We start from the raw sequence: 27007 nt of genomic DNA, 5'->3' as shown, positions 1-27007 counted from the left end.
AAGAATGTCTTCTTGAACAACTCACGGTACCTGGTGGCAGATGCATCGGATTAAATCCTGGGCGCAAAAATGGTGGAGGAGGAGGTGGAGGAGGAACACCAGGACCAAAACCCGGAGGAGGAATGCCCAAGGGAGGCGTGAAAGTGGGTGGCTGGAGAGCACCAACTACAGGAGGACCCGGCTGATGTGGTGGGACCTAAAGACAAAGGAAGAATAATGAAGCCACATATCTAGCCACCCTCCCATCCATACAGTGAGTTGAGATGAAGCTCTTGTTGAAAAAGATATTTCGAAATTTGTGATTATGTGAGTAAATTTATCTAGTAACAGGTGGTAATTAGTACCTACTCTAAATGACAGTCATCAAATTTCTGTTCTCTATGACAGCAAATTCACATTGCATCTCACAAGCATCTACTGGTGTTCTGACAGAATATCCTATATGTTAAAAAATGTTCCGTGGTCAGGTTAGTAAATTGATAACTACAACTCTAAGAAAAGCTACCTGGCAATTTACAGTGATTAAAATCACAGGTCCTGGGGTGAAACTGCCTGCCCCCTTCCCATTTTTAACTAGCTTTGTGACCTTGAGTAAGCTATTTACAATCTCTAGACCTCAGTTTACTCATCTGTAAAATGAAAAAATGTCAACCTCACATAGTAATAGGGATTAAAGAGGGAATACATGTTAAGTGCTAGTGTCTGTCACTTAATAAACACCCTACAAATGTTAGCTATTTAAAAAAAAGTATGAAAAATTTTAACAGATTAGTCAGGTTTCTTTAAAGTGAGTGGTGATACATACATTGAATCTTATTTAGAACTTGTGCTGGAAGGGCCTGTCCAAAAGATCAAATAACGAGTTTGTCAATGTAGGGAATCTATTTATAAAATGTCACCACTAAGTATGTATCAGAGCATGTAATTTTCTCCTTACACTGGGAAAATCAAGAGGCTAGGTAACCCACTTTTGTGACAGCTCAGATTTATCTGATTCAGATTTAATGTGAGAAACTGAAAAAGGTACTGAAAACAAGAAAAACCTAACAGATCACATAGCACTGTGGGTCAAGGACTTAAAATTTTTACCAAACGGTTGTTCATTATTGAGCTCTTATTATGGAACAGGAAACGTGCTGAGTATTTAACATTCACGATCTCATTTAATCCTCAAAACAACTCTGACCTAGGAAGTACACCAGAGCCAAAGCCAGGAAAGGGAACTTGTGTTTATAGATAGGAAACTGAAGCTTAGATTAGGTAGGTGATCTGCCCAATGTCACATTGCTGTGACTAAACAATTGAGCTGAGATTCAAACTACATTCTGTCAGAATCCAGTCTGTCTCCTCCTACGTCATAAATGCACTCACTGACCACACAGCAGAGGTTTATGAATATACCTTTGTGTTAAACAGCACTCAATTTATTAAATAGCTCTCACTCATCCATTAAAAAACTTCATTTTAGCACCGCCCAAACTGAAGATTAAGAGACTCTCTTTCTCTCAAAACAGCTGCTTGTTGGGTGGATATCCAGGTTCTCTCAGAACGTAAACCCCCACCAAAGAATAAGATTCAATAAAAGAAAACAAGGGGAAGCGGAATACAAGAAATGCCATCAGGTTTGCATCTCAAGTCTGAAACATTATAAAGACACTAAATAACCTAGACAGATGTAAGGCGATATGAATGGATTTTACTGATGTTTATGAAAAAATGTGTTAGTTTATAAACAGTAGGTCTGACATACCAAAATACTATTAATATGCACATTTATGTGTTCACGTCTTTGAACACTGACCTAGACATACATCTATAAAAAGATTTAGAAAAGTTTACCTTTCAGACACTTACAAGTTTAAATAACGCCCCAAATGTTCTTACCTGTGGAGGTGGCACTGTTATAGGTGCGGGCACAGGAATAGGAGGGACAGGCACTGGTAAAGGTTTAGGTATAGGTGATACTGGTTCTGTATGTGAGGTTTCTGCCCCTCCATTTTGAGCAACTTCATTTTCATGCTTCTTGGGGATTCCTTTCCAATCTATGAGTTAAAGAAATTTAACAATAAAAATTGACAATTTTTTATAACTTTAAATCTAGAATTATTTTTAAATGATTATATAAAAAAAATCAGCGGTCTGATTTACTAAAGAAATGCTTATGCTAATCTTGTATTATTTAAATGAATGAACAACACGCAAAAGAATGCTTACTGTGTGTCAGACACAGTTTGAAGCATTTTATATATATATTAATCCAATGAATTCTCATAACCATCTAGAAGTAGGTCCCATGATCATTCCCATTTTATAAGTGAGGAAAAGAATTTGGAAACTGTGGAAAACAAGGTCACATACTAACAAGTGGCAGACATGGGACTCAACATACACACATCTGGCTCCAAGGTCTATGTTCTTAACCATGATGGTGTGTTGTCTGGATTAAAGATCCCTGGAGGGAGGAGCAAGACTCTCTGCACCCTGACCAGAGCCTGTGCCAAAATGTATGGCACACAGTAGACCCCTAATACCTATTGCGTGAACGGAAACCTAGCTCTACCTGCCCTTTTTAAAAGAAGTTTATTTGAGAGAGACAGAAAGAGAGAGCAAGACAGAGAGCAAGCAGGGGAGGGGCAGAAAGAGAATCTCAAGCAGGCTCCGCACTGTCATCACAGAAACCAGACTCGGGGGGCTGGAACTCACAAAAACCATAAGATCATGACCTGAGCCGAAGACAAGAGTCGGACACTTAACTGACTGTGCCACCCAGGAGTTCCAACCTAGCTCTCCCCTTAAGTGAAGGCATCACGCACTATGGGGAAAGAAGTCAAGGTATGGGAATGGCTCAACATCGTTCCACCTGTTTTTGGTTCTCAAACCAACTCTGCTTGCTTGAAACTCCTTTAGTCGCTTATTTTATTTTGGCACACCACCCTGCACTCCTTGTCCCGCTATCTATCAGTCTCCAGGTCATGCCCACACATGCTGCTATTTTCCCCACTGTAATCCTACTGTCAATCTGGATTTTTAATATTCATGCCACAGGTAACTACCTTCTTGCCTTACATGTTTACTTTCAATTGCTTCTCTGGACATTTAAATGCTTTCAAAGAAATTATTATGAAACACTGGATGAAAACAATACCAGTAATGTTCAGTTTAAGACTCATTTGGATCTGTTAGGTTTTTCACAGCGAAAAATTCTATTTAAGATCTACTTAATACTGAAATTAATGATTAACTCCACAATCAGTATTATTTCACTTATGTCTGAATCTATCCCACTAAATATAAGTTGCATTAAGGGCAAAGACCACATCTGTCTTATTCACCATGGTTTCCTCAGTTTTTAATGGAGAGAATGGCACATAGTGGGTACTTGGAAAATCTCAAAAATCCCTACAGCAAAGAATAAACATTTTTCACATGCATTATCAAGAAAACAGATGAATTTTAAAAGAAATTAAATACTGCTTTACCTGGATTAAGTGTATCACTGTCCAACATTCCTCCTTCACAAAAACTCTCCAGTTCTTCAGGCTTGACTTTGTCCCATGGAATATAAGTAACACCCAGTTCTACATCCCAATACTGCTTATAATCTGCCTTTATTCCTTTGTTTAAAGCCCAGGCAATCTATATCACCATTAGTTAAAATACAAAAAGAAAGGACAGGAAAAAAACGTCAGTTTTGAGAGTTAAGCATTTCTCACATTTCTAATCACTCAGATTTGGGCAACAAGGGAGCAATCTGACCTATCCCTGGATCTCCCTTCGATCCTAGTTAATTGGTTAACCTTTTCTCCTACTTTGTCCTGGTGGAAATTTAACTGGCATCACCTCCTTATCCACTCCTCCAACCATTCACTCCCCAATCTACTGACATAAAACATAAAAGAGAAAAGGAAAATAATGTTTATTGGGGAAAGGCTGAGGTTTCCTGCATAGCCCAGCATACTGGGGACCACTTTCCAAAGTCTTGGGTACTTTGAAATTATTTAAGGTTAGACAAAATCCTTTTGCAGCACAATCATCCAAGGGTACATGACTGAAGAAATGCTGACTCTGGCCCCTTAGGGGAAGAATATCAATGTACCTATTATCTTTAGCTCTGTTGAATATTTTCGTTTATTCTAAGAATGAGATGGCAAACTTTAAAAATAAAATGTGTAAAATCCTAAAAAATCTCGCAAATAAACATTTAACATTTTAAATTAAATTAAGTTAAATTAAAGATTTTAAACTTTATGTTAACTTCTAGGAGATACAACCTCTTAAATAGATATACATGAAATGCCTTAGTGTCCAAAATAAGTTTTTAAAAAGCCAAGTAATATTCTGTGTTAAATTTTTAAAAAATGAATTATCAGGGATAAAAATGTACCTTTATGGATTTCTGGTTCACTTTATAGTTTCCGCGGCTCAGTTTCTGCAGGGCGCGATAAGCATCTTGCCTATGAACCATAACAATATAGGCACAACCTCTGGGAGGTATCATCTGCTCCAAAACATTTTAATATTATAAAATATAATAAAATCAAAGAGCAACAAGAGAAAATAAATACTAAATAACCAGTTCCAACAACCCCAACTCCCCTGCCCGTTACCTACCCACAAAGCCAGGATTCTATAATCTGAGATTAACTTGTTATAAATTGGCAAATTCAAGTTTGGCCTCAACTATCGACTTTTAATAAACCTATGGTTGTCCACGGTTTATTAACACAGATTTTTCTAGAGAAAGGTGTTAAATTAAACTTGGTTGTCCAAGAAATGTGGTTAAATAAATGGGAGGATGCTAAACATGGACTCAACACTTATACTCTAGCCACATCTACTACAAAGCTGGGCAAATTTTAACTTGGGCCTCAAGTCCTTAATTTTATAAAATGGCATTAGTCACACCCATCCACTGTCACTACATTAAACATAAACACTCACATTAATTGATTCAATTGGACCAAACTCTTCTAAGAGACTTGCAACATCTTGCTGAGTAGTCCGTTTGTCCAGCTGTCCCACCCAGAGTGTAGTGCTACAAACTTAAAATAAAATTATAATCATAAAAATATACACATTTGGTAATGTGCAGCACTGTACTTTTCTACAGTGAAAAAAATCATTATAGAAAAAATGCACAAGTTACAGGATACCATAAGGCTAAGTAGCAAATCCTATATACATCTAAAAAAACTCTAGAAAATTGTGGTAGTACTTCCAGAAATGGGAGTAGGATGGTGAATAACATAAGAGTTGAAAAATTCTGTCCCTTTTGTGGACAGATCTAAAGATTTCATCTATGAAAACAGGCCAGAGACACAATAACCTGCCCAAGGCCACGAGAAGACCCGATCCCAGCTCTCTTGATCAACAACCAGTCTAGTGCTTCTGTCCACTGCTACAGTTGTCCCTTTCTGACTATCGAGTGTACACGATAGTTTTTCTTATGCTGTGTTCTACGTAATAAATCTTATAGAATCAGAAGTTTTACATATGCCCTATTTGTATTATAAATTAAAATTTCAATAATAACTGCAAACTTGTATCAAGAACGTGTCTAGGGGTGCCCAGGTGGCTCAGTCGGTTGAGCATCCGACTTTGACTCAGGTCATGATCTCACAGTTTCTGAGTTCAGGCCCCACGTCGGGTTCTGTGCTGATAGCTTGGAGCCTGGAGCCTGTTTTGAATTCTGTGTCTCCCTCCCTCTGCCCCTCCCATGCTCATGCTCTGTCCCTCCCTCTCTCTCTCAAAAATAAAGAAACATTAAAAAAATTAAAAAAAAAAATGTGTCTAGCATACCACATTAAACATATTCTAAATACATAATGAAATTCAGGAGATAATAGTCTATAAAACTGTATCTTTATAAAAGAGGTTATTAGTTAATCTGGAAAAAAAGGAGAACCTTGCCATTATGAATAGGAGAGCTAGTTAACTGCTTTCTATTCCATACATTAAAAACATGCTATTATTTTATTCCTCATCACTATTAGTTTGGTTCACTCCCTATTTGCTGCTTTACAGCTGGCTTAACATATCAAAGCAAACTCAAGGGTATACACCAAAGCACAAACAAGATACGATAAAATAGTATTTTGCTATCAGTTAGAAAACATTTTAAACCCAGGACACACAAAAAATAATGCAAGAAGTTTAATTTACCACTTGCAGTTTCTGGTTTGATTTGAGGAAGGCCTTTTTGTCGACGTTCTCTTTCTTTTTCTCGATCTCGCCTTTCTTGGGACCGAGATCTAGGCGAATGTCGGCGTCGATCTCTGGACCGAGAACGAGAACGTCGATGACGGGACCTTCGCGATCTAGAGCCAGATCGAGATCGCCTTCTTTTTGGTGACCTAACATTTTCATGAGGGAGAGAATGAGTAAAACATGAAAAAAAAAAAAAAACAAAAAAAGGTAACAGGGGGTAATTCTGAAGAATAAAAAAAAAAAGAAATATATATATATATATATAACTAGATAGTTTAATGTTTGATATGTAATAATTCAGTATCAGGGAATTCATTTTAAATATTTTTAATATGTTGAAAGTTAGAAAGCATGCATATACTTAAAATGAGATAAATAAGGTTACTAGCATATAAAAGTATCTCTCATCTTCGATAATTCGGTACTAGACTGAATTGCATACTGGTAGTGTTAGAAGCTGTCATCATTGGGATACACTTCTACTATTGATATCTATCTTCTCAGTTAACTTCTTTTCTGCAGCAATTAAAAATGTTACCTGATTATAGTATTACTTATTATCTTCCCATTTTTGTCAGCTAATAAACTTGTGAAGGAACTGTGAATACATAATTCTTATCATTCTATGTATAGCTGTATGCAGAGATTACAGCAACTCAAGGAGAAAAGCATGGGTGAGATGACCAACCTTAGTTTTTTTGTTTTTTTTTTATTACTGCTTCTGCCCCCATTCTACACATACAGACATACAAATATACCAAATGTTATTTTATTAACACTGCATATCTAAAAATAATCCAGTTTGATTTTAATCAGTCTCCGAAGACATACAGGATTGGAAAAACATTTTCTATCAATTACCTGGATGCTGACCTAGATCTTGACTTTCTGTTATCAGACATGTGTCGCTTAACCTCTTGGATACAAGGTTGTTCTACTTCCATTTCCTTTAAAAAACCAAAACCAAAAACAACCACCCATCATTAAATGAGAAAAGTGAAAATTGTAAAGGCAAGAAGACAAAATCTAAAAATTGCTAACTTACAAAATTTCTCTTGCCCTGAAATAGATTTATTCTGGTTACTTGACATCACATTACTAGTTTAATAATGACTGTCCATCAGCAGGGAAAAAATTTTATATGGTTTACAAGATTAGAAGAAACACTTCTAAGAAACACTTCCAGACAAACACGTCTGGAAATCTGTATAAGTCATATACTGTTTTAATAAACCATTGACTACAACAATAAACTAGGCAATGATTAAGTATTCTACATTCTATCTCGATCCTCACAGAATCCTATGGAAATTGGTATTACTATGTCCACTTTCCAGATGAAAAACTTTAGGCACAGAGAGGGTTAATATGTGCCCAACAAAGTCTCTCTCCACATTCAAAAATGAAGATAACAAGCAAACAGGCAGGAATCTGCACATAAGCTGAAGCAACCAAAAAGATCATCAATCTGAGAATACAGTTTTACCTGATGTGTCTTCTGTGTAAGTGGTTCATTTTGAGCCTGAAAAGAAGCTTGGAAAGGCTGCTGCACGGGTGGAGTTGGAGGAATCACAGACTGAGCCATGGGAGGAAATGGAGGTGTAGGAAGAAGGCCAAAACCTGGCATCTGTCCATTAGGAGGAAGTGGAACCTTTTGAATTTAAAGAAAGCATATGAGTAGATTTTAAATAACAGCTACCAAAAATAATTAAGAAAGTCCTTAGTTACTTGATATACAACTAAAATATCTTCGGGGTGCTTTGGTGGCTCAATTGGTTGCACGTTCGACTCTTGATGTCGGCTCAGGTCATGATCTCATGGTTCGTGGGTTCATGGTTTCAAGCCCCATGTCTGGCTCTGTGCTGACAATACAAAGCCTGCTTGTGATTCCCTCTCTCTCTGCCTCTCCCCAACTTGTGTGTGCACTCTCAAAATAAATAAACATTTAAAAAAAAAAAACCTAAAACATCTTCAATAAATTTTCATCAAGGGAAAACTGTAGTGAGATGCAATGATTAACAATTTCCATAGGTATAATATTTACCTGAAGAACTGTTACATATCCAAGTATATAGATCAAAAATCCTATAACTCATTTAAAAATTATAAAAAGGTTTGACTTTATAGATTTAAAGACGTGATTTCATTTATATGAGGAACAATAGTGACAGACTAAACTTAAAAATCAGAGAGGTACTGTATTGCAAACTATCTCCCTTCAACCTCAAAGGCAATTAATTAAGTCTTCTGGGAGGGGGAGTGGCTACAGCAATGATGTGTACAGCTTCACTTTTTAAAAATTTACTCCAAGGGATGTTTCAACTAACATGCCTACTTTTTGGGCTTAAAATATCATAATAATAATGCGAATAAGCGACAACGTAACATATTTCTGCATGTGCTGGTCCAATACCAGCAAAATTAAAAGTATAATTATAATTATCACAAAGAAGTATTCCTTCTAATTTAAATTTTCAGTAACTGTTAATTGGAACATTTGGAAATAAGTGCACCAGGTTTTCTTCAGATTTTAAATAGGCTTATAAAGTACTTCTCAAACCTCATTCATCAATAAGTCATCAAAATCATAGTATCATTTTCATATTACCAAATTATAGAATGGACCAAACACAATATACATAATAAAATGAATATCCTCTGAAGAAATTTCTTAGAGCCCTTTCTAAATAAGGCTACGAAGTAGTATACAATTAAAAAAAATATACAGATTCTCTAGATTGGCTTTAGCCTGGATCCCAACACCTATAATTTAGCTGCGTAGTCAAGTTTAGGAAACTCTGAATAGAGCATTTACTAAAATAAACCCAATGAACAAATAAATCTCTACCTAACTTCTTCCAATTCTCCAGTGTGCTATGCTCCTTTGACTGCAGATTTCACACTATACTCCTGAATGTGAGAGCTGAAAACCCTCTAAAGCATCTTATCATTTACCCCAAAAAAGGCTCCTCGCGAGGGAGAAGTGTACAACTAAGCAGGCTAACTCCCTGAAACAGCCATAATCTCGCCCGAAACGATTTTAACAAAAAATACTTACTATTAAAATATATAAGGATGTAATATTTAGCATCCTTGTTTTAATTAAAGTTTTAAAAAAATAACTCAATTACATGCTCATCGGCTTTGACTGCAGCTGCAGTACTACGAAGCCAAACACACAGCTAAAGAGTGGTCTGTGAAACGCAATCCATATGCTCTAATGAACAGATCTTCACTTATTAAAACTCAGCTGTACCTGATGGTGCACTGGATCCTGCTGTATTGTCATCATTCGAGGCTGAAACTGATCCATGTTTTGATGTTGTGTATATGCTGGCTGCTGCATGCCATCTCCAGGAAACCCACTAAAAAAAGATGAGTTATCTTTTATCCGTTCAAAAACACATAAGATTCTTAGCCACATTTATACTACAGAGACATTACGAATGTTGCTCAGGAGTCATCAATAATCAACATCTTACCGAATCAGGTACTTGCCCACATTAATTTATATATTCAGCATTATTCCCAACATAAAAGCCATTTTTAACTGTAAATCTGACAGGATCTCCTCCCAAGAGAAAACCCAAAATATAATTTTAAAAAACTATATGAAAAATGATTTTGTTACTAAAGTTATAGCTGACCCTTGAACAACATCACCTTTAACTGTGTGAGTCCCCTCATTCACAGATTTTTTTGTCGACAGTGCAGTACCGTAAACATATTTTCCTTATGATTTTAACATGGTCTTTTCTTTAGCTTACTTTATTGGAAGAACGCAGTACGTAATACACACAACATACAAAATATGCGTTACTCAACTGTTCATGTTACCGGTTAGGCTTCCGGTCAACAGTAGGCTACATAAGTTTTGGGGGAGGCAAAGTTCTACCATGGACTTTTGACTGTGCGTGGGTCATCACCTCAACACCACGCTGTGCAAGGGCCAACTCTACTTGCATCATGTTTCCCACTGAATCCCCTGTGGAACAGAAAAAAAGACACTTACAAGGGTGCCTGAGGAGGGGAAGCGGCAGGCGTGGCAGCCGGTGTGGCAGCAGCAGGTGCTGGTGCAACAGCCACAGCAGGTGCCGTGGCGGCGGCGGCGGCGGTGGCGGCGGCGGCAGCAGCGGCGGCGGCGGCGGCGGCGGCAGCAGCATCTTCTTTCTTTGATTCTTCCACAGCTTCTGGCTCATCATCATAATCAAATCTATCAAGAAGCTTCTGGAATATGGATGCCAATATTCCATTTTATTTTTTAATATTTTTGCTTATTTTCTAAAAATCAGCTCTATCCTCAACATGGGGCTTGAACTCCCAACCCTAAGATCAAGAGTCGCATGCTCTACTGGCTGAGCCAGCCAGGCGCCCTCCATATTCCGTTTTAAAATTGAGACTGGGATACACCGCACAGAAGACTTTATAAAAACAACAGACGTTTACTATCATCTATGATGCCACTGTGTTGTCACGTACAATCTCACGTTCCCACTGGCCCCTTAGGACCTTGGTTTACAGATAATTTCCATACAAATCCCATCTGAAAAAGACAATTTTTCAGTCTGCTTTTCTTCCTCAACTTAAATGCAGTGTTGTCTTCTGATTATTTTCTATATGCTTATTTTATAGTTAACTTAGCACTATAAATATTTTATTAAAATATTCTCTTTCACAGACCAAAAACTTTGGGAACTTGGCACACATGAAAATGGGTGTACAGGGGCACCTGGGTGGCTCAGTCGGTTAAGTGTCCCCTTGATTTTGGCTCAGGTCATGATATCATCATTCGTGAGATCGAGCCCTGTGTCAGTGCAAAGCCTGCTTGGGATTATCTCTCTCCCTCTCTCTCTCTGCCCCTCCCCAACCTGTATGTGCTCTCTCAATATAAATAAACTTAGAAAAGAAAAAAAAGAAAGAAAGAAAATGGGTGTACGTTTTCAATTAACTGTAAAATGTACTAAGACTGTCTTATCAAATGACTGTAAATGCCTATAAAAAATGTCCATGTACTGCTTGCATAAGAACATACTAATACGACAAAGAAAAAAAGAGAATGGTATAGACAGGGCCATGAAGAACTTACTACCTAGGCACTAGCTTCTTCCTTAAAATTTCACAGCACATGTCAGATTACCAGAAACATTAAAAAAAGAAGAAAGGAAAGAACCCCAGCACTTCACAAGATCATGTCTAGAAGAAGAGGCATTTAAAAATAAGATTACGAGGACATCTGGGTGGCTTAGTCAGTTAAGCATACAACTCTTGATTTCGGCTCAGCACATGATGTCAGGATTCATGAGACTGAGCCAGCATCGGGCTCAGCATTGACAATGCAGAGCCTGCCTGGGTTTCTCTCTTCCTCTTTCAAAACAAATGAATAAACACTAAAAAAAAAAAAAATGATTACATCCGTTCAGAAAGGTAACACCATAAACACCTACTACTAATTCTATTACTATCTACTGTGTCTTACTATCTACATGATACTTCATGACTTCACAAGAAGCCTGCAATGTAGACATAATTTAGGTACAGTTTCTTCTTTTTATAGACAAGGAATCTAAGGTATAGGGGATTAAGAATCATTACTAAGACTGCACAGTCAGTGAATGGAAGAACTGGAATGTAGAACTGTTCTTTTGACTTCAAAGTTCTCAGTCTCTGGCATTCAACAGTCTGTAGACTTTCCCCTCAAGCTGTGTCCATTCTTGTCATGGATTTTCAACTTCAAATTCTTAAATCTGAGTTGTTTCATGCCAGTTCTGCCTAAAAATAATGGTTCTACTTTACTGCACAACAGATTTCTAAATTAGGATGGGAAGTCCCCTTCTTGGACAACACTGTGTTTCTTTGTAATTCTAGGCCATGTCATTAAAAGTTCTTATTATATTGAGCAATCTAATTATGACCAGGACACTATGCTGTTTCACACGCATTAGTATGTTTAACCCCCACAGCAATAGTAAAGCGTAGGTATTACCATCACTATTTTGCAGTGCTGCACACTGAATATTTAAGGGACTAAGTACCAAGACAGAGTCAGTATCAATAATAGGAATCAAAATTAAAACTAAGGTCTAAACTGTCTACGAAAAACAAAACCCATGGTCTTTGCCATTTATCACACACACAGATATGTTCTTTTCAAGTTTATTCAGAGAAAGAGAGAGTGAGCACATATGCTCGAGTGAGCAGGGAGAGGAGCAGAGACAGGGAGAGAAAGTCGCAAGCAGGCTCCTCACTGTCAGCACGGAGCCCAACTCGGGACTTGATCTCACGAACCATGAGATCATGACTTGAGCCAAAACCATGAGCTGGATGCTTAGCACCCCTCACATATAGATATGTTCTTTAAAGTTTTAAGATCTATACCTAATGCTTTGGAAGAAGATTTGAAGCAATTAAATAATTAAACTGAAATCCATCCAAAAAGGCATTTTTTTGTTGCTTTTTAGGAAACTGAAGATCCATGAAGCACCTGAAATAAATTGTTCCCAGTCAAGCTGTTCTACTAGCTTAAAACAGACCTTTTAGTCAAAGGAAAAGCACAGAATTTCTTTTTCTAAACTTCATGCAACTAATAAACACTGACCAACCAACCCACTTGGGGTGAAACACTAGAGGAATTACAATTCAAATTAACAACAAAAAAATAAGGACTCCATTAGCATTACTGTTATTCAACATTTTTTTTGGAAGTCCTAGCCCCCAATACAGTAAGAAAAAGAAACAGGCATAGATATTGACGAGGAAAAGTCAAATTTAGTAACTACCCAGAAATCTCAGAGAACCTATTAGAAAACTAAGTGTTTAATAACACGACCACTTAAAAGAAACAAACATGAAAAAGGACTAAATACCTTAAGAATAAATGAAGCAATAATTGAATAAGACTTAAATGAAAAATGATGTTAATAGAGATGCAGTATAAGAAGCTCTTGGCACTTCTTAAATTAATACATTTTAAAATTTATGCTAAATTTCATCTTTTTTTTTTAAAGATTTAAAAAAAAAATATTTTATTTATTTTTGAGACAGAGAGAGACAGATCATGAGCAGGGGAAGGGCAGAGAGAGAGGGAGACACAGAATCCAAAGCAGGCTCGAGGACCTGAGCTGTCAGCACAGAGCCCAACACGGGGCTCAAACTCACGAACCGTGAGATCATGACCTGAGCTGAAGTCGGACGCTTAACCGACTGAGCCACCCAGGCGCCCCATGTTCATCTTGAAAAAGTATGCTGTAATGGTTAACTGTACCAATTTGACTAGGTTAGGGTGCCTAGTTGTTTGGTCAAATATTCATCTAGATGTTCCTGTGAAGGTCTTTTAAAAATGTGATTAACAATTAATAGCATTTGAATAAAGAAATACCCTCCATAATGTGGGTGGGCCTCAACCACTCAGTTGAAGGCCTTAAGAGTAAGAACTTAGGTTTCTTGAACAAGGAATTCCCAAGACAGCAACATAGAAAACTTGCTCTGTAGAATTCAGACTCAAAACTGTAACATTAACTCTTACCTAATAAATTTCCAGCCTGCCTTCTGCCCTACAAATTTCAAATTTGCCAGCCTCCACAACTGAGTCAAATAATTTCTTAAAAATCAACCAATCTCTCTTTCTCCCCTTTCCCTCTGTGTGTGTGTGTAAGCAGTATTTTCCCCTGGAGAATACAGATTAATACATATGCCAAAGAAAGTCTGAAAAAGAAGCAGAGCGGGGTGCGTGTGTGTGTGCGTGTGTGTGTATGTGTGATACTTGGAAATGAGATACAGAATATAGTATAGAAGTCGCAAGTATTTAAATTGTTATGATACAGAAATAAACATATTAGCTGCGCACAATAGAATCCTAATGTCCACAAACAGACACAGAAACAAATGAGAATTCAGTGTTATGACAAAAATAGTGAGGGAGAATTGGCTATTTCCAAAAAATTTGAGATTTAACTGTCTTGAACCATATTCTAAACTAGGTTCCAGATGGAATGAAGAGACAAACATAGAAAACAAAAATATAAAACTACCAAAATATTTTTTTTTTAATTTTTTTTTTCAACGTTTTTTATTTATTTTTGGGACAGAGAGAGACAGAGCATGAACAGGGGAGGGTCAGAGAGAGAGGGAGACACAGAATCGGAAACAGGCTCCAGGCTCCGAGCCATCAGCCCAGAGCCTGACGCGGGGCTCGAACTCACGGACCGCGAGATCGTGACCTGGCTGAAGTCGGACGCTTAACCGACTGCGCCACCCAGGCGCCCCAAAACTACCAAAATATTAAAAAAAAAAAAAAAAAAAAATCCAAGCGGGGAGAATTTTCCTAAACTCTGAAAGAGCAAACACAAATCTGTTCAAAGCAGAGAATTGCTTCCCTTTTTATTTTAGAGCTTCCTGTTTGCAATTTTTTTCCCTATTAGCATGTATTCCTTTTCTACTTATGTATGTTATTTGTTTTGAGAGAGAGCGTGCACGAGCAGGGGAAGGGCAGAGAGAAAGAAAGAATCCCAAGCAGGCTCCACTCTGCCAGTGAAGAGCCCAATGCGGGGCTCAGACTCCTGAACCATGAGATCATGACCTGAGCCAAAATCAAGAAGTGGACGCTTAACTGACTGAGCCACCCAGGTGCCACTATTCAAACTTCTTTTAAACAGTAGTTGTTCATAAATCACTAAGATATAATGACAACCAGTATATACCAAATGCATTCTTTTTTGTTTAAGTGGGCTTCATGCCCAGTGCAGAGCCCAACGCAGGACTTAAACCCACAATTCTGAGATCAAGACATGAGCTAAGATTGAGTCGGACACTTAATCAACTGAGCTACCCAGGCACCCCCAAAATGGATTCTTAATTTGGACTACCAGCAATAAAGTTATTATATCTTAAAATTAAAATCTGGAAAGAATAAAAAAATTATAGAGATGATTAAAAATTATCACTTCGTTCTAGGGTTTTCAAACATTTTTGCTTTTGCAGTGAGACCTGTAAGATGAAATCAAAGTTTATATAGTCATAAACCCAATAAATACACAAGACATAAAACAGCTAAGATAGAGTTGCTTGAGTTAACATTTCAATGGGAAGCTCTAAGCTGTGCAAATTCAGCATATCTATGCCCTTACTAGCTCAGCTCCTTAAATATGCCTATGGCCAACAAAGTTGGAAGACACTGAACAAAACTCACAAGTTATACATATTGTAACTAAGTTTTAACAGCAAAAAGCACAAGGTAACTTAATTGTCTATCAATAGAGGAATGGCTAAACTGTGACACACAGATGTAATAGAATATCCCTAATAAGCACTCAGTAAAAATGTAGAACTAAATCTACTAACCTTAACAACAAAGAAATAAGAAGATTAAGATAAAAACAAGTTAAAAACTGTATATATTTTCTTTATAATATTTATAATTTATATTTTTAACATTTATAATATTACCTATTGTGACATACAAACATATTATGACCAATAAAGAAAAATATATCCATGGGAAATTAGTTCGGAAGAGAGTAGTTATCTCCCAAGTATGGGGGTTAACGGTGAAAGCTTTCCTGTTTTCTTTTCCATTTCCTTTTTACTGGAAATTTTTGTAATGAGTATATATTACATTTATAACCAGGAAAAATAATCAATGTTTTGATATTGAGAGGGAAAATTCCTCCAACCAAAAAACAACAAAATGAACAATCTAGAGAGAAAGTAGAGAAGAAGTAACTTCCACATTCCAAATTGAGTGGTCTAAACGGTTAAGGTGGGTATTGAGTGAAGCCTACCTTGTCAAATGCAGTTTTTTGCTCAGGCGGGGGGAAAGCAGCTTTTTGTTCAGGTGGCTGTGCAGGAGCCGTCTTTAACTGAGCCGTGATAGCCTGGACCTGCGCCATCACAGCATTGTCAATGGCGGGAGACTGTGGTTTTGGAGGTTGCTGAAAAGTCTGAAGGATCTGCTGAAGCTTAAAAAATGGGAAAACTGATAAACCACATAGCAAAGTATAATCATAGTATCAAAAGTTAATTTACTGAAGAGAAAAAATTCTTAAAGGTGACTCAAAATAGCGTAGGCACAAAGTAAACTGGAAAAAGAAAACACCTTTTAGTAATGGTTAAGTCTGTTGTAAATATCAGGGATTGGGGTCACTTAAGGTTAAAAATATATGCTGACACCCCAAAGGCAGAAAATGATGGTCAAAAAGAGAAAATACACTGAACTGTAAACAAGGTAAACGAACGTTTTCTAGAAAAATGTAAAATTCACCTCCAATCCAAATAATTTTGAAGTTAATTGGAAATGCTACAATTACGAGCAACAATACCAACCAGTCAGCAGTTCTGAGGTTCTCTTCAAAGAGGTATTGCCATTTCTCAGTATGTGGCTCCCTTATTTTTCACCTTCCCACGTCTTCTCCATTTATCCCTATTCCATTACCTTCCTACTGAAGGCTTTTCCAGGTGAAAAGTAGAAATATTTCCTCCCTTGAATGTCCTCACTAGTTAGGCAAGGAAAATCAAAACTGACAATAGTACCTAACTGCAAGGAATTTAATCTCCAGACAGGTAGTTTACCTGTTGACCTTGAGTTGTCTGAAACAGTTGGGCCACAGCAGCAAAAGCATCAGAGCTAGGCAACTGCGGTACAGACGGTACAGAGTTTGTAGTGGCTTGGGGGGGTTCAGAAGAAACTTTAACTGGAGGTGGAGGTGAGCCTAAAAAAGAAAAGGTCATTAAGACCTACAAAAACTTTAATCTACACATTTTCCTTTTTGAACTCCATTAAGCTTTTTTACTATAACAACATTCCATTCATTTTAATATATAGTAAAAACACAGATCATGGTACTACAGCAAATACTGAAAGAGCATATTTTTACTAGAAGTAAGAATTATGGAAAGTAAACCATAACTTCCAATTTCTTTTTTATGGAAAAATTCCACCAGTACAAACAGACTTCAAACTTCACATACAGAAAAAGTTGTAACATTTTCTAAGCTCACAGATATATTTGACCATACCTTCATTATTAGTAACATTTTCTGGTACTGGAGCGGCATTACTAGTCCCTGCTGCCATGTCCAAAAGAGGCTGAATAATTTCAATTTTGAATACTCCATTTTTTTGCCAAAGGTTCAGCACGCGAACTATTTTACTCTGTTATGTGTAACAAAACATGAATATACAATAAATATTTGCATAAATAATGTATTATACCTCTTACTAAAAAAAAAAAAAATCCCAAGGCTAGTATTTCTGTACTAAATCTGTTTCACAAACAGAAAAAAAAAGTTATCTTCAGAATTACAACCTGGTTAAAAACTACTCTGATAAAGTAAAAAACAAAGAAGGGAAAAAAGGGGGGGGGGGAAGAATCAGAAAAGAAATATAACCTGGATAATCCAAATATAATAAAAAATGTATTTGAAGTTTTCATTTCATTTATGATTACAAAAAAATGCCATCACCGACAAAAAAAAGTTATCTGAGGAAAGTAAATGAAGTGAAGAAGGATTTCTTCAGGATAATTATAACAGTTAGAATATTTACGAAACTGATCTGTAACTGATAGGTAAGTAATCTTATGGACCAATAAATATGGAGAGCCAGAGATGTGTTATTCATGGGAATAACTCTTATGTCCTACTCAAGATATGATCTTTTCTCCTGTATACTTATCCCCTAAGAATACTCCTCCAAGAACATAAATACAATATCTACAACACTCAAATTTATATACTATTTACTGTAAATGTCCTCATTCTTCATTATTCTGAGTAGATTTAGCAGTGTATTTCTCCCACCTACTGGGAGTTCTACTATAAATGTCTGTAAAGTTTTTCTACCTTTCAACAGTACATAGTAAAATCAGCTATAAATACAAGGAATGAAATACTGTAGTCTGATTGCTAATGAATACCATTTATGCTCTAGCATCTCTACAGGCAGGAGAAAGCCATCAATGATTGGTCCCTTTCTTCTGCAATAAGCAACAATATGAGAGGAGTACTGCCTTCCTCCACTGTAGAATTTATCACTCAACTACAAGTAAATCTTTCCAACAATGTCTTCTTTAAAGTAAGATGGTGGTCCTTTTTCAACAGTACAACATTCCTGAAGAACTTCACAAGAAATTAGATTAAACATGAGATGACCACAACAGGAAACACTGGATTTTGTTTCAAGTTCAGAGACCACCACATAATTCTAATAGTACAGTACATTTCAAATACATAATATAAACAGATTCAAATAAATATAGAAATAACAAGTTTTAACGTAAAAATGATTTTTACTATACCTTATCTTCAGATGGACAAAGATATAAATATTGGAATGTGGCAGTTATGTTTTTAGAGAATCTTGGCCCAAAAACATCTTTATCAGTTCCAAACTGATGACGAGACTGTCGCACAATTGAGTCAATTACATATAATCCTGGAACCTTGTACTCTGGTTTACACTACAAAGGTAAAAATGTAAAGTCAATACAAGAAAAGCAAAATCACAATTTGACACGCATTTATCTCCCTTTCATAGAATTCTATATATCCAATGAGTGTTTCTATTTAGAAAGCGCCTGAATATTTAGCTCTTATTGGCTAGCTTGTCAAAGTTCACAAACCCATACAGAACAATCAATTATCTTGATACTTCAAATCCCCAATAATTTACATTGCCCTCTGATCCTTCTATCTCCCCACAATTTCCTGGAATCAACATTACTTTACCAATCCCTAAGCCACTTCCATACAAATCCACTTATTATGATACCTCCTACTCCAACTTATCCTGATTAAAAAATAATTTTTGCCTTTTGAAATTATCAAAAAGATAATTTTAATAGCATCAATTTTAATTCTACTAAAGCATAGTACCAGCGAAAACAAAAGCTAAAAGGAGATACCATTTTTGTCTTATCAAATCAATAAGAAAAGAGACATTTATATACATTTCTGGTGGCACAATCTTTCTGGAAGATGATTTAGCAATAAAAGCAAAGCCTTATTTGATCCAACCATTCTACGTCTAGAAATTTACCATAAGGAAAACAATTAAGATGCATCTAATTTTCTCTTTAAGGACAGCCACTGAAGTGAAACGTCTAACAACACAGAACCAGCTGGATAAACTTTGGAAACAATCATGTGATGGAATACTCTACAGATGTTTATGATAAATTTAGTGGGGAAAAACAGGTTATCAATGTCACCATTTTCCCTTTTATGAATGTACATGTACACAATTAAAAAATGAGTAGATCCAGATATAAATATCAAAGTCATTTGGGGTGGTGGCATGCAGGTAATTTTAATTTTTTTCTCTTTTACTTATTTACACTTTGATGTGCTACTATAAAAATTTCTACTGGCCATTTTTTTGATCTACTGGGACTCTAATTCTCATCTCTTAGCTAGTATTCAAAGGCCATGGATCAAAGACAATGCCACACACATTTATTAGTATATACCACACGATACAGCTCCAGGTTGGGGAAGAAGACAGAGAGGTTTAAGTATCCGTTCTCAGTCCTCTGGTGAGACAGATGTGTGCTAATCACATGGTTATAAAACCAGATACAACTGTGAAACTGAAAAATGATTTAATTATGACAGAAGCAGAAAAAAATTAGAAAGAAAAACTTTACAAAGTGATTTCATTTGAAATACTCCAGGATTAGTTAAATGTCAACAAAGCAGACAGGGCAAACAGCAGGGGAGGAATGTCAGGGAAGCATCCAGCACAGTACAAAAGACTGGCTGAGTACCTACCTCACACTCAGTGCTCAGTCAACAGTACTGCTATAAATCTGTTTTTGTTTTGTTTAAAAACAAACTCAAGCCTAGTGACAACTTTTTTTTGTAGAGTGGGTTTAAAAGTAAGCATCCAGGGGCGCCTGGGTGGCTCAGTCGGTTAAGCATCCGACTTCAGCTCAGGTCATGTTCTCACAGTCCATGAGTTTGAGCCCCACGTCGGGCTCTGTGCTGACAGCTCAGAGCCTGGAGCCTGCTTTGGATCCTGTGTCTCCCTTTCTCTCTGCCCCTCCCCTGCTCATGCCCTATCTCTCTCTGTCTCAAAAATAAATAAAAACATTAAAAAAATTTTAAAAAATAAAAAATAAAAAAAATAAAAGCAAGCATCCAGATTACAATGAAAAAAGTAAATTACAAATACTGATAACTAAAATGAGGTAATAATGAAATGAATAGTTACCTTTTTGATGAACTTTTCTACTATTTGAACTACATGCTTATAAAGCTGAAAAGAATTAGAAGAAAATTACTATAGTCTACATATTTCCACATTTTCAGTAATATAATTAGAAAATACTTGAAACCTTAAAATTTGCAAAATCTGAATAATTTTCAAGATAATAGTGAGTGAACCATGAGACATAATCCTTAGTCAACAAGTGAATATAAATCAGAGAGAAATTAAGTAAAACAGAAACTACTAGGGTGCCTGGCTGGCTCAGTCAGCTGACCGTCCGACTCTGGATTTAGGCCCAGGTCATCATCTCATGGTTAGTGGGATTAAGCTCCTCGTCTGACTCTGTGCTGATAAGGGAGAGCCTATTTGGGTCTCTCTCTGCCCCTCCCCTACTCACACACTCTCTTTCCAAATATATAAACAAACATGAAATAAATAAATAACACAGAAACTACACCCCCCTCCCTTGGAAAAGAAGTTCCTTTTCTTAGATTTTTAATCAATAAGCCTTAATAAAGCAGTGTATCAAGCAACTTTATGAGGGATAAGAACAGTGTAATAAAATAACAGAAACACCTTTGATTCTACTCTCCATTTCAGTTAATTCAACTTTCTGAGTCAGTCTCTCTCTCTCTCACACACACATACACAGGCAACTATGTGAGGCAACAGACGTGCTAATTAGCTTGACTGTGTTAACCATTTCATAATGTATGTATGTATCAAACTATCATGTCCCTCTTTTCTTTTTAATGTTAAACAATTTTGAGAGAAAGAGAGAGAATCCCAAAAAAAACACTCAGTGCAGAGCCTGACGCAGGGCTCGATCTCACAAATGTGAGATCATGACCCAAGCCAAAATCAAGAGTCAAGTGCTGAACAAACTGAGCCACCCAGGAGTCCCAAACCATCATGTTCTGTTCTGTTCAATTCTATTCTTAAATATATTCGATTTTATTTGTCAATTATACCTCAACAAAGCTTGAAACTATTATAAAGGGGAGATACTATAGAACAAAAGGAAAAAAGCGGGTTTTGAAATAATATGTTACAACGCAAATACACTGTACTTTATTATCATACACCTTCAGCAAAAGCTAGTTACTGCTCTCTGATTCAGGCCTAAACTAACAGGTTGAATTCTCATGTTTAACAATATTTTCAAAATTTCCAAAAACATTTTTCAAATTAAATATATTTTATTCTTACCTTAATAGCTTTAATAGCAGCTTTAGTGATAAGAATCATCTTGGCTCGAGAGATGGGAGGTTTCATATCCATAAGTGAAAAGAGCTTAAAAAAAAAATAATAATAATTTAAAAATTAAAGGTAAAGTTAGAAGTCAATTCCCAGTTCTACAAAGACACTGTAATTTATTAACTAAAAGAATAACAAACTTTTGAAACTAAGTTTAAGATTTTAGCTAGTAAAGAAAATCCAAGCACTTTTCTATATAACCTGCATCACCACTAAGAAAATACAGTGGGGAAACAATATTAAACATTAGCAAAGAAGAAAAAAAAAAAAAAAACATGAAGAAATTTACAAAATCTGTAACTAAAATAATTACAAAGTTTTGCTGAAGAACTCAAAAATGATTTGAACAGAAACATACCATGTTCCTGGACTGAGAGTTATAGTCTGACTCAATATTTAATGCAAACCTTACTGAGATTTTAGAGAACTTTAAATAATTCTAAGGTTCTTTTGGAGAAAGATTCATTAAATCAGGAAGACATTTAAAATCCTGGAATTCACAATTTCTTGGATTAGTCAGGAATGGCACCATAAATGGCACCATACTGAACAAATCCCATGACAGTAAATCCAACAATCAGGTGCTCCCCATGAGATTTAACCACCCATGTATACTCCTTCCCCCCAAAGTTTAAATCGAACCAAGACATAATGAGAGCCCACAGAGGGTTATAAAGACAAAACCCTGACACGAAGAAGCTTATATCTAGCTTCTTAAATTCTTCTTCTGCTTTGTCTGTCTGTTTGTTTGTTTGTTTAATCATGGGCAAAACACTCACTTAGGACTTCTAAAAACATATTTTGAAGTAAGTTTCAGGGATTTATATGAATCATATTTCCTTCCATTTTCATCTAAATAATGTTGATATTTCAAATATGGAATCTCTAAAGACACAGACCTTTACTAGACCACTAAGAAGCTAACCTAAAGGACAAAGTCTCTCTTCATACGGTAAACAGTCCTACCTGGTAGGGTATCCTAAAAATTCAGAGAATTTTCACAGCTTTTCAAAACTACAGACACAAAGGGACTACAGGTAACAGTAATATTAGAAAAGGTATGGAATGACAGATACAATCAATACAAGAACCAGACTTAAGACTTAAAACTCTGGTTTAAGCAGAGAAAGAATTTTTCCATAAGCAGTATTAAGATACAGAAAATAGGAGAAATGCAAAGACATTAAGAAAGGAATTTTGTTTTCAAAAAAGTGGTTCTCTAAATAAGGTCATGATTCTTTATTATTTACCAATGTAATAAAAATTATCCTTGAGAACAATGCTCACTAACAGAAAACAATTAGAAAGGAGACAGTAATCTTTGAGATTATATAAACTAATGAGAAATTTAAAAAAAATAAAAGATAATGTAAAGTAGGACAACTTAATGCAAATTCTAAAAACATAGGGCACCTGGGTGGTTCAGTCTGTTAAGTGTCTGACTCTGGGTCAGGTCATGATCTCAGCCCTGCACTGGGCTCTAGGCTGTCAGCCCAGAGCCGCTTCAGATCCTCAATCTCCATCTTTCTCTGCCCCTCCCCCACTTGCACACCCATCTCTGAAAAATAAAACATTAAAAAAAGTTCTAAAAACGTGAATGTAAAATTCTAAAAATTTTAAAAATGAAATATATAGCATGCATTTATAAAGGATATATTCTGACCATTTATGAGTTAAAAAACTTTGAAGAATTAAGACAATTTATTATTACTGTTGTTCTATTTCCTTCTCTGTACCTTAAAGCAAAGAAAAGGAACGCAAAAAAGTTTATATATGGATCTTAAGAAAGAACAACAGTGAAAACTACTTCTCTGGTAATTAAAAGCTTGTAGAATCATATTTTCATGAAGCCTGAGCCAAAGCTAATATTCATTTAATGTACTGAATAGCACTTCTTATTTCAGCAGTAAGCAACTTGCCATAGAAAAAAACTCAGGCAACAGAGCACACAAGACAGATCAGTGTACCTTTTGATAAAATGCTCCATAATCTATATTTAAATTATAACTTGTTAAAAAAAATTAAAATACTATATCATAAAGTAGTATAACCATTCAAGCAAAAGACCAGCAAGAGAACCTCAAGTGCTATCCATTATCTAAGAGACAGTGAAAAAGGTATTATGTTAATACATTTCAGGAAGAAAAGATGACTTGGGAAGAGGGAACCAACATTTGTGAACTACTATGTATAAGGAAGATTTAAGTTTAGTGGTATATAAATTCATCTAGTTTCACATTAACAACTAACAGATTCTCTTATACCTGTTTTGAGATGATACTCAAAAGGGTTACAACATCTGTTTTGGATGATGCCCAGGGAATGGGTGTGAACTAAAATTTATAGATTTCATAGCTCACAATTCCCAATAGCATACTCATACCCTTAATAAAATGCTGCTTATTGATTAAATACATACCACATCATTAAGTATGATGGGGAACACAGACAAAATATCAAACACGCATTTATGCCTGTCTATATGCATTGTTTTGACTCAGGAGTAATGATGAAACACATTGAATTTAAATTCCGGATGCCTACTGAAATTCAGGCAGACATGAGAATACGGATCTGGAACACAAAAGATCCAGGCTAGAAACTGGAAAGTCATAGAATCAAAGCCATGAGTATGGGTGAGGAGAAATGTGTAGTTAGGAAGACAACCAAGAACATATAAGCTAAGGTATACCAAAAATTCCTGTGTGGTACAAAGAAAGGGGTTGCAAAAATGAACACCAGGACAAACGCCAAAAATTAAAGGCATTTGGCAAGGTCAAATGGTATTAAGAGGTACAAACCAAACCTTGTTCAGTTTGTCTATGAGGTGGCTGAACAGATATGTTTCTGAAAGTGATTTCGAAGTCCAACTGGTAAAGTGGCAGGTGAGGAGGCAGAAATGCAGTTTTGGATCATTTTTCACTAATGTAATGAATCTCTGAGAGCTCAGAAATAGCAAATTAAGTGTCTCATACACAGAGGAGGCAGAGCCCTGTTTCAGTGCTTTACAGATGACCACCCTTAAGTATCTCTTATTTGTGAGCACTGTAATCCTTCTATAACATTTAAGTTTCTTTTTAGATGCTCTTTCCTTTACAAATGCCTTTCTTAAACCTTAAAGCTGTACAATTGTATTTATATAATTTATGAAGAAAAACACTACAGGCAGATATAGAAGTTTCAAAACTGGAGGTTTAAAAATTACCTTTTAAAAGCTCAGTGAATGTTAGCAATATTTTATTGACTTCTTCAAAGCACAAATTTATCCATCAGTCTACCTTTTTTTTTTTTTTTGAGACAGAGCGCAAGGAGGGGAGGGGCAGAAAGAGAGGGGCACAGAGGATCTGAGGCAAAGTCTGTTGACAGCAAACAGACTAATGTGAGGCTTGAACTCACAACTGTGAGATCATGACCTGAGCTGAAGTTGGACACTTAACCAACTGAGCCACCCAGACACCCCTTCAGTCTCTACTTTTGCAAAGCAAAAAGGTCCCTAGTATCCAGATCAATGCCTTCATTGGAAAAAGAGACTCAGAAATTATGCTGAAATTGATAGACTTTACTGTAACTATGAACACTGGCACTATGTATTTAAATAGAAACACCAATAGCCTTTATGATAGTTAAATATTGTAGTTCCATTTTACAGAGGAGAACACTGAGGCACAAAAGTTCAAGAATAGCTAGAAGTCATAAAGCTAATTAAGTGGTAAATTCAGTCTGTGGTCTACCACTGCCCGAAGCTCAAGTTCTTTCCAATAACTACCTAAGAATAAGCAAATTATTTAATTAATACTATAATACATTACCCCAGTGGAATGAATACACAGATATTAAAGATGATAAACACTGTATGACTAAAAAAATATACATATACACACATGCATGCATGGAGACCCAAATGAGAAAGTAGACAAAAATATAATTGTTATGAGGAGCTGGACTCAAAAATTTTTTAGTAACAAAAAAAAAGTGACCTAGAGATAAAGGGATGTGCCCAGACAAGCAATAAGAGGCAATGTACTGTCCTTAACTGGATCTAGAGCGAAGCTGAAATTGAATAATCTTAGAAAAGAAAGAGTTAACTGAATGTTGGCTGAGGAATCTCTCAGAAGTACACAATCTTGTGCTGACCTAAGACTCAGATTATACTTACTGAATGAATTTTTAAAAACAATAAATTTCTGTTTAAGTAATGATCAGAACATAAGATCAATAATCAACTGTCTGGGAAATCCTGGCTCCACCACTTGCTATAAGAAGTTGTTCCTTCATCTGTAAAATGAAAATAATAGCCTCTACATTTAGAGAAGTTTAACACAAACAACACATTTAAAAAGCACTTAATGCAGCACCTAGCACAAAGTAAATACAAATAGATGTTACCTATTATTACCACCACATATAATTTGGTTGAAAGGAGAAAAGAATCCTGGAGATAATCCAAAGTAGTGTTTTTCAAACTGTGGGTTGAAGTACATTAGAACAGAAATATAAACAATGGATGTGACACAACTTTTTTAGTGGAACAGAGTAAAAAATACAATAGCATTGTACACAGCAAAGGTAGGTATATTTGGTGAAACTTCTTAGTTTTGTGTGTGCCCAAACACCTGACTCTACGTAAAATTTCAAGTCTTACCATGGGAGTGACAGTCAAAAAATGTGAAAGGCAAGGACTCAGAGAAAAATTATTTTGTTTTCGAATGAGGAAAATAAAGCCCAAACTAACTGCTGTAACCTTTCAATAATAAACAGATTCCTTAAACCACGAACACATTTCTTACAAACTGCAGGAAAACAGCATCATCAAGTTAGAAAAAAAATTTCATATTTTTCAATCAAGTTTAGAATATGCAGTATATTCAGAGTAGAAACAAGGGTAGAGATAATTCAGGCTCTAGTTATTTCTGACCAACATCCAGTCTCACCCTACAAGCCTCAAGAAAAAAAATCTATTGGCTGTATATAAAAGGCTGAGAACCATAAAATTCAGTATAACTCCAACAAACTACTAGCGAAAAAGAAAAAAATCAGACGTTGTGGTATTCTGGAAAGAGTCAGAAAGACCTGGTTTTGATTCTGGGTCCAGCCATGTAACACAATTCTGGGCAGATTACGTAACCTCTGTAGGGCGCAGCGTCCTCCTATGTAGAAACGACATGGTGGTTATCTACTTCAGAGGTTTCAGTGAGAACTGAATTAGTTCTTGCACATGGAATGACTAGTGTTATCACCTGCAACAGGGCAGGTGCTCAATAAATATTACTAGGAGCAGCACTCTCCCTACTATTACAGCCTATATTCACAATTAATGTAATCTGTCAATGAAAACAACTATGT

The 27007-nt window shown here is 36.1% G+C and overlaps 1 protein-coding gene across 3 annotated transcripts in view; it reads right to left on the bottom strand.

Annotated features, from left to right (window-relative positions):
• Positions 1 to 27007, bottom strand: part of SCAF4 (SR-related CTD associated factor 4) — a 60567-nt gene that overhangs the window by 15867 nt on the left and 17693 nt on the right. For 2 of the 3 annotated variants that reach the window (XM_049627932.1, XM_049627934.1), the window contains exons 2-17: positions 21617 to 21700; positions 20411 to 20455; positions 18498 to 18659; positions 17218 to 17353; positions 16771 to 16910; positions 15984 to 16160; positions 10220 to 10434; positions 9464 to 9572; positions 7694 to 7858; positions 7069 to 7154; positions 6163 to 6353; positions 4942 to 5042; positions 4385 to 4498; positions 3480 to 3636; positions 1885 to 2042; positions 31 to 196 (exon numbers count right to left, since the gene is read on the bottom strand). In XM_049627932.1, coding sequence (XP_049483889.1) covers positions 31 to 196; positions 1885 to 2042; positions 3480 to 3636; positions 4385 to 4498; positions 4942 to 5042; positions 6163 to 6353; positions 7069 to 7154; positions 7694 to 7858; positions 9464 to 9572; positions 10220 to 10434; positions 15984 to 16160; positions 16771 to 16910; positions 17218 to 17353; positions 18498 to 18659; positions 20411 to 20455; positions 21617 to 21700 — 2206 coding nt within the window. The remainder of the gene's footprint in view (positions 1 to 30; positions 197 to 1884; positions 2043 to 3479; positions 3637 to 4384; positions 4499 to 4941; positions 5043 to 6162; positions 6354 to 7068; positions 7155 to 7693; positions 7859 to 9463; positions 9573 to 10219; positions 10435 to 15983; positions 16161 to 16770; positions 16911 to 17217; positions 17354 to 18497; positions 18660 to 20410; positions 20456 to 21616; positions 21701 to 27007) is intronic. The other variant, XM_049627933.1, reaches the window with a different exon arrangement.

The sequence above is a fragment of the Panthera uncia genome, chromosome C2 (assembly GCF_023721935.1).
Source record: "Panthera uncia isolate 11264 chromosome C2, Puncia_PCG_1.0, whole genome shotgun sequence".
Taxonomy (NCBI): domain Eukaryota; kingdom Metazoa; phylum Chordata; class Mammalia; order Carnivora; family Felidae; genus Panthera; species Panthera uncia.
This window is presented reverse-complemented; position numbering and strand designations above follow the sequence as displayed.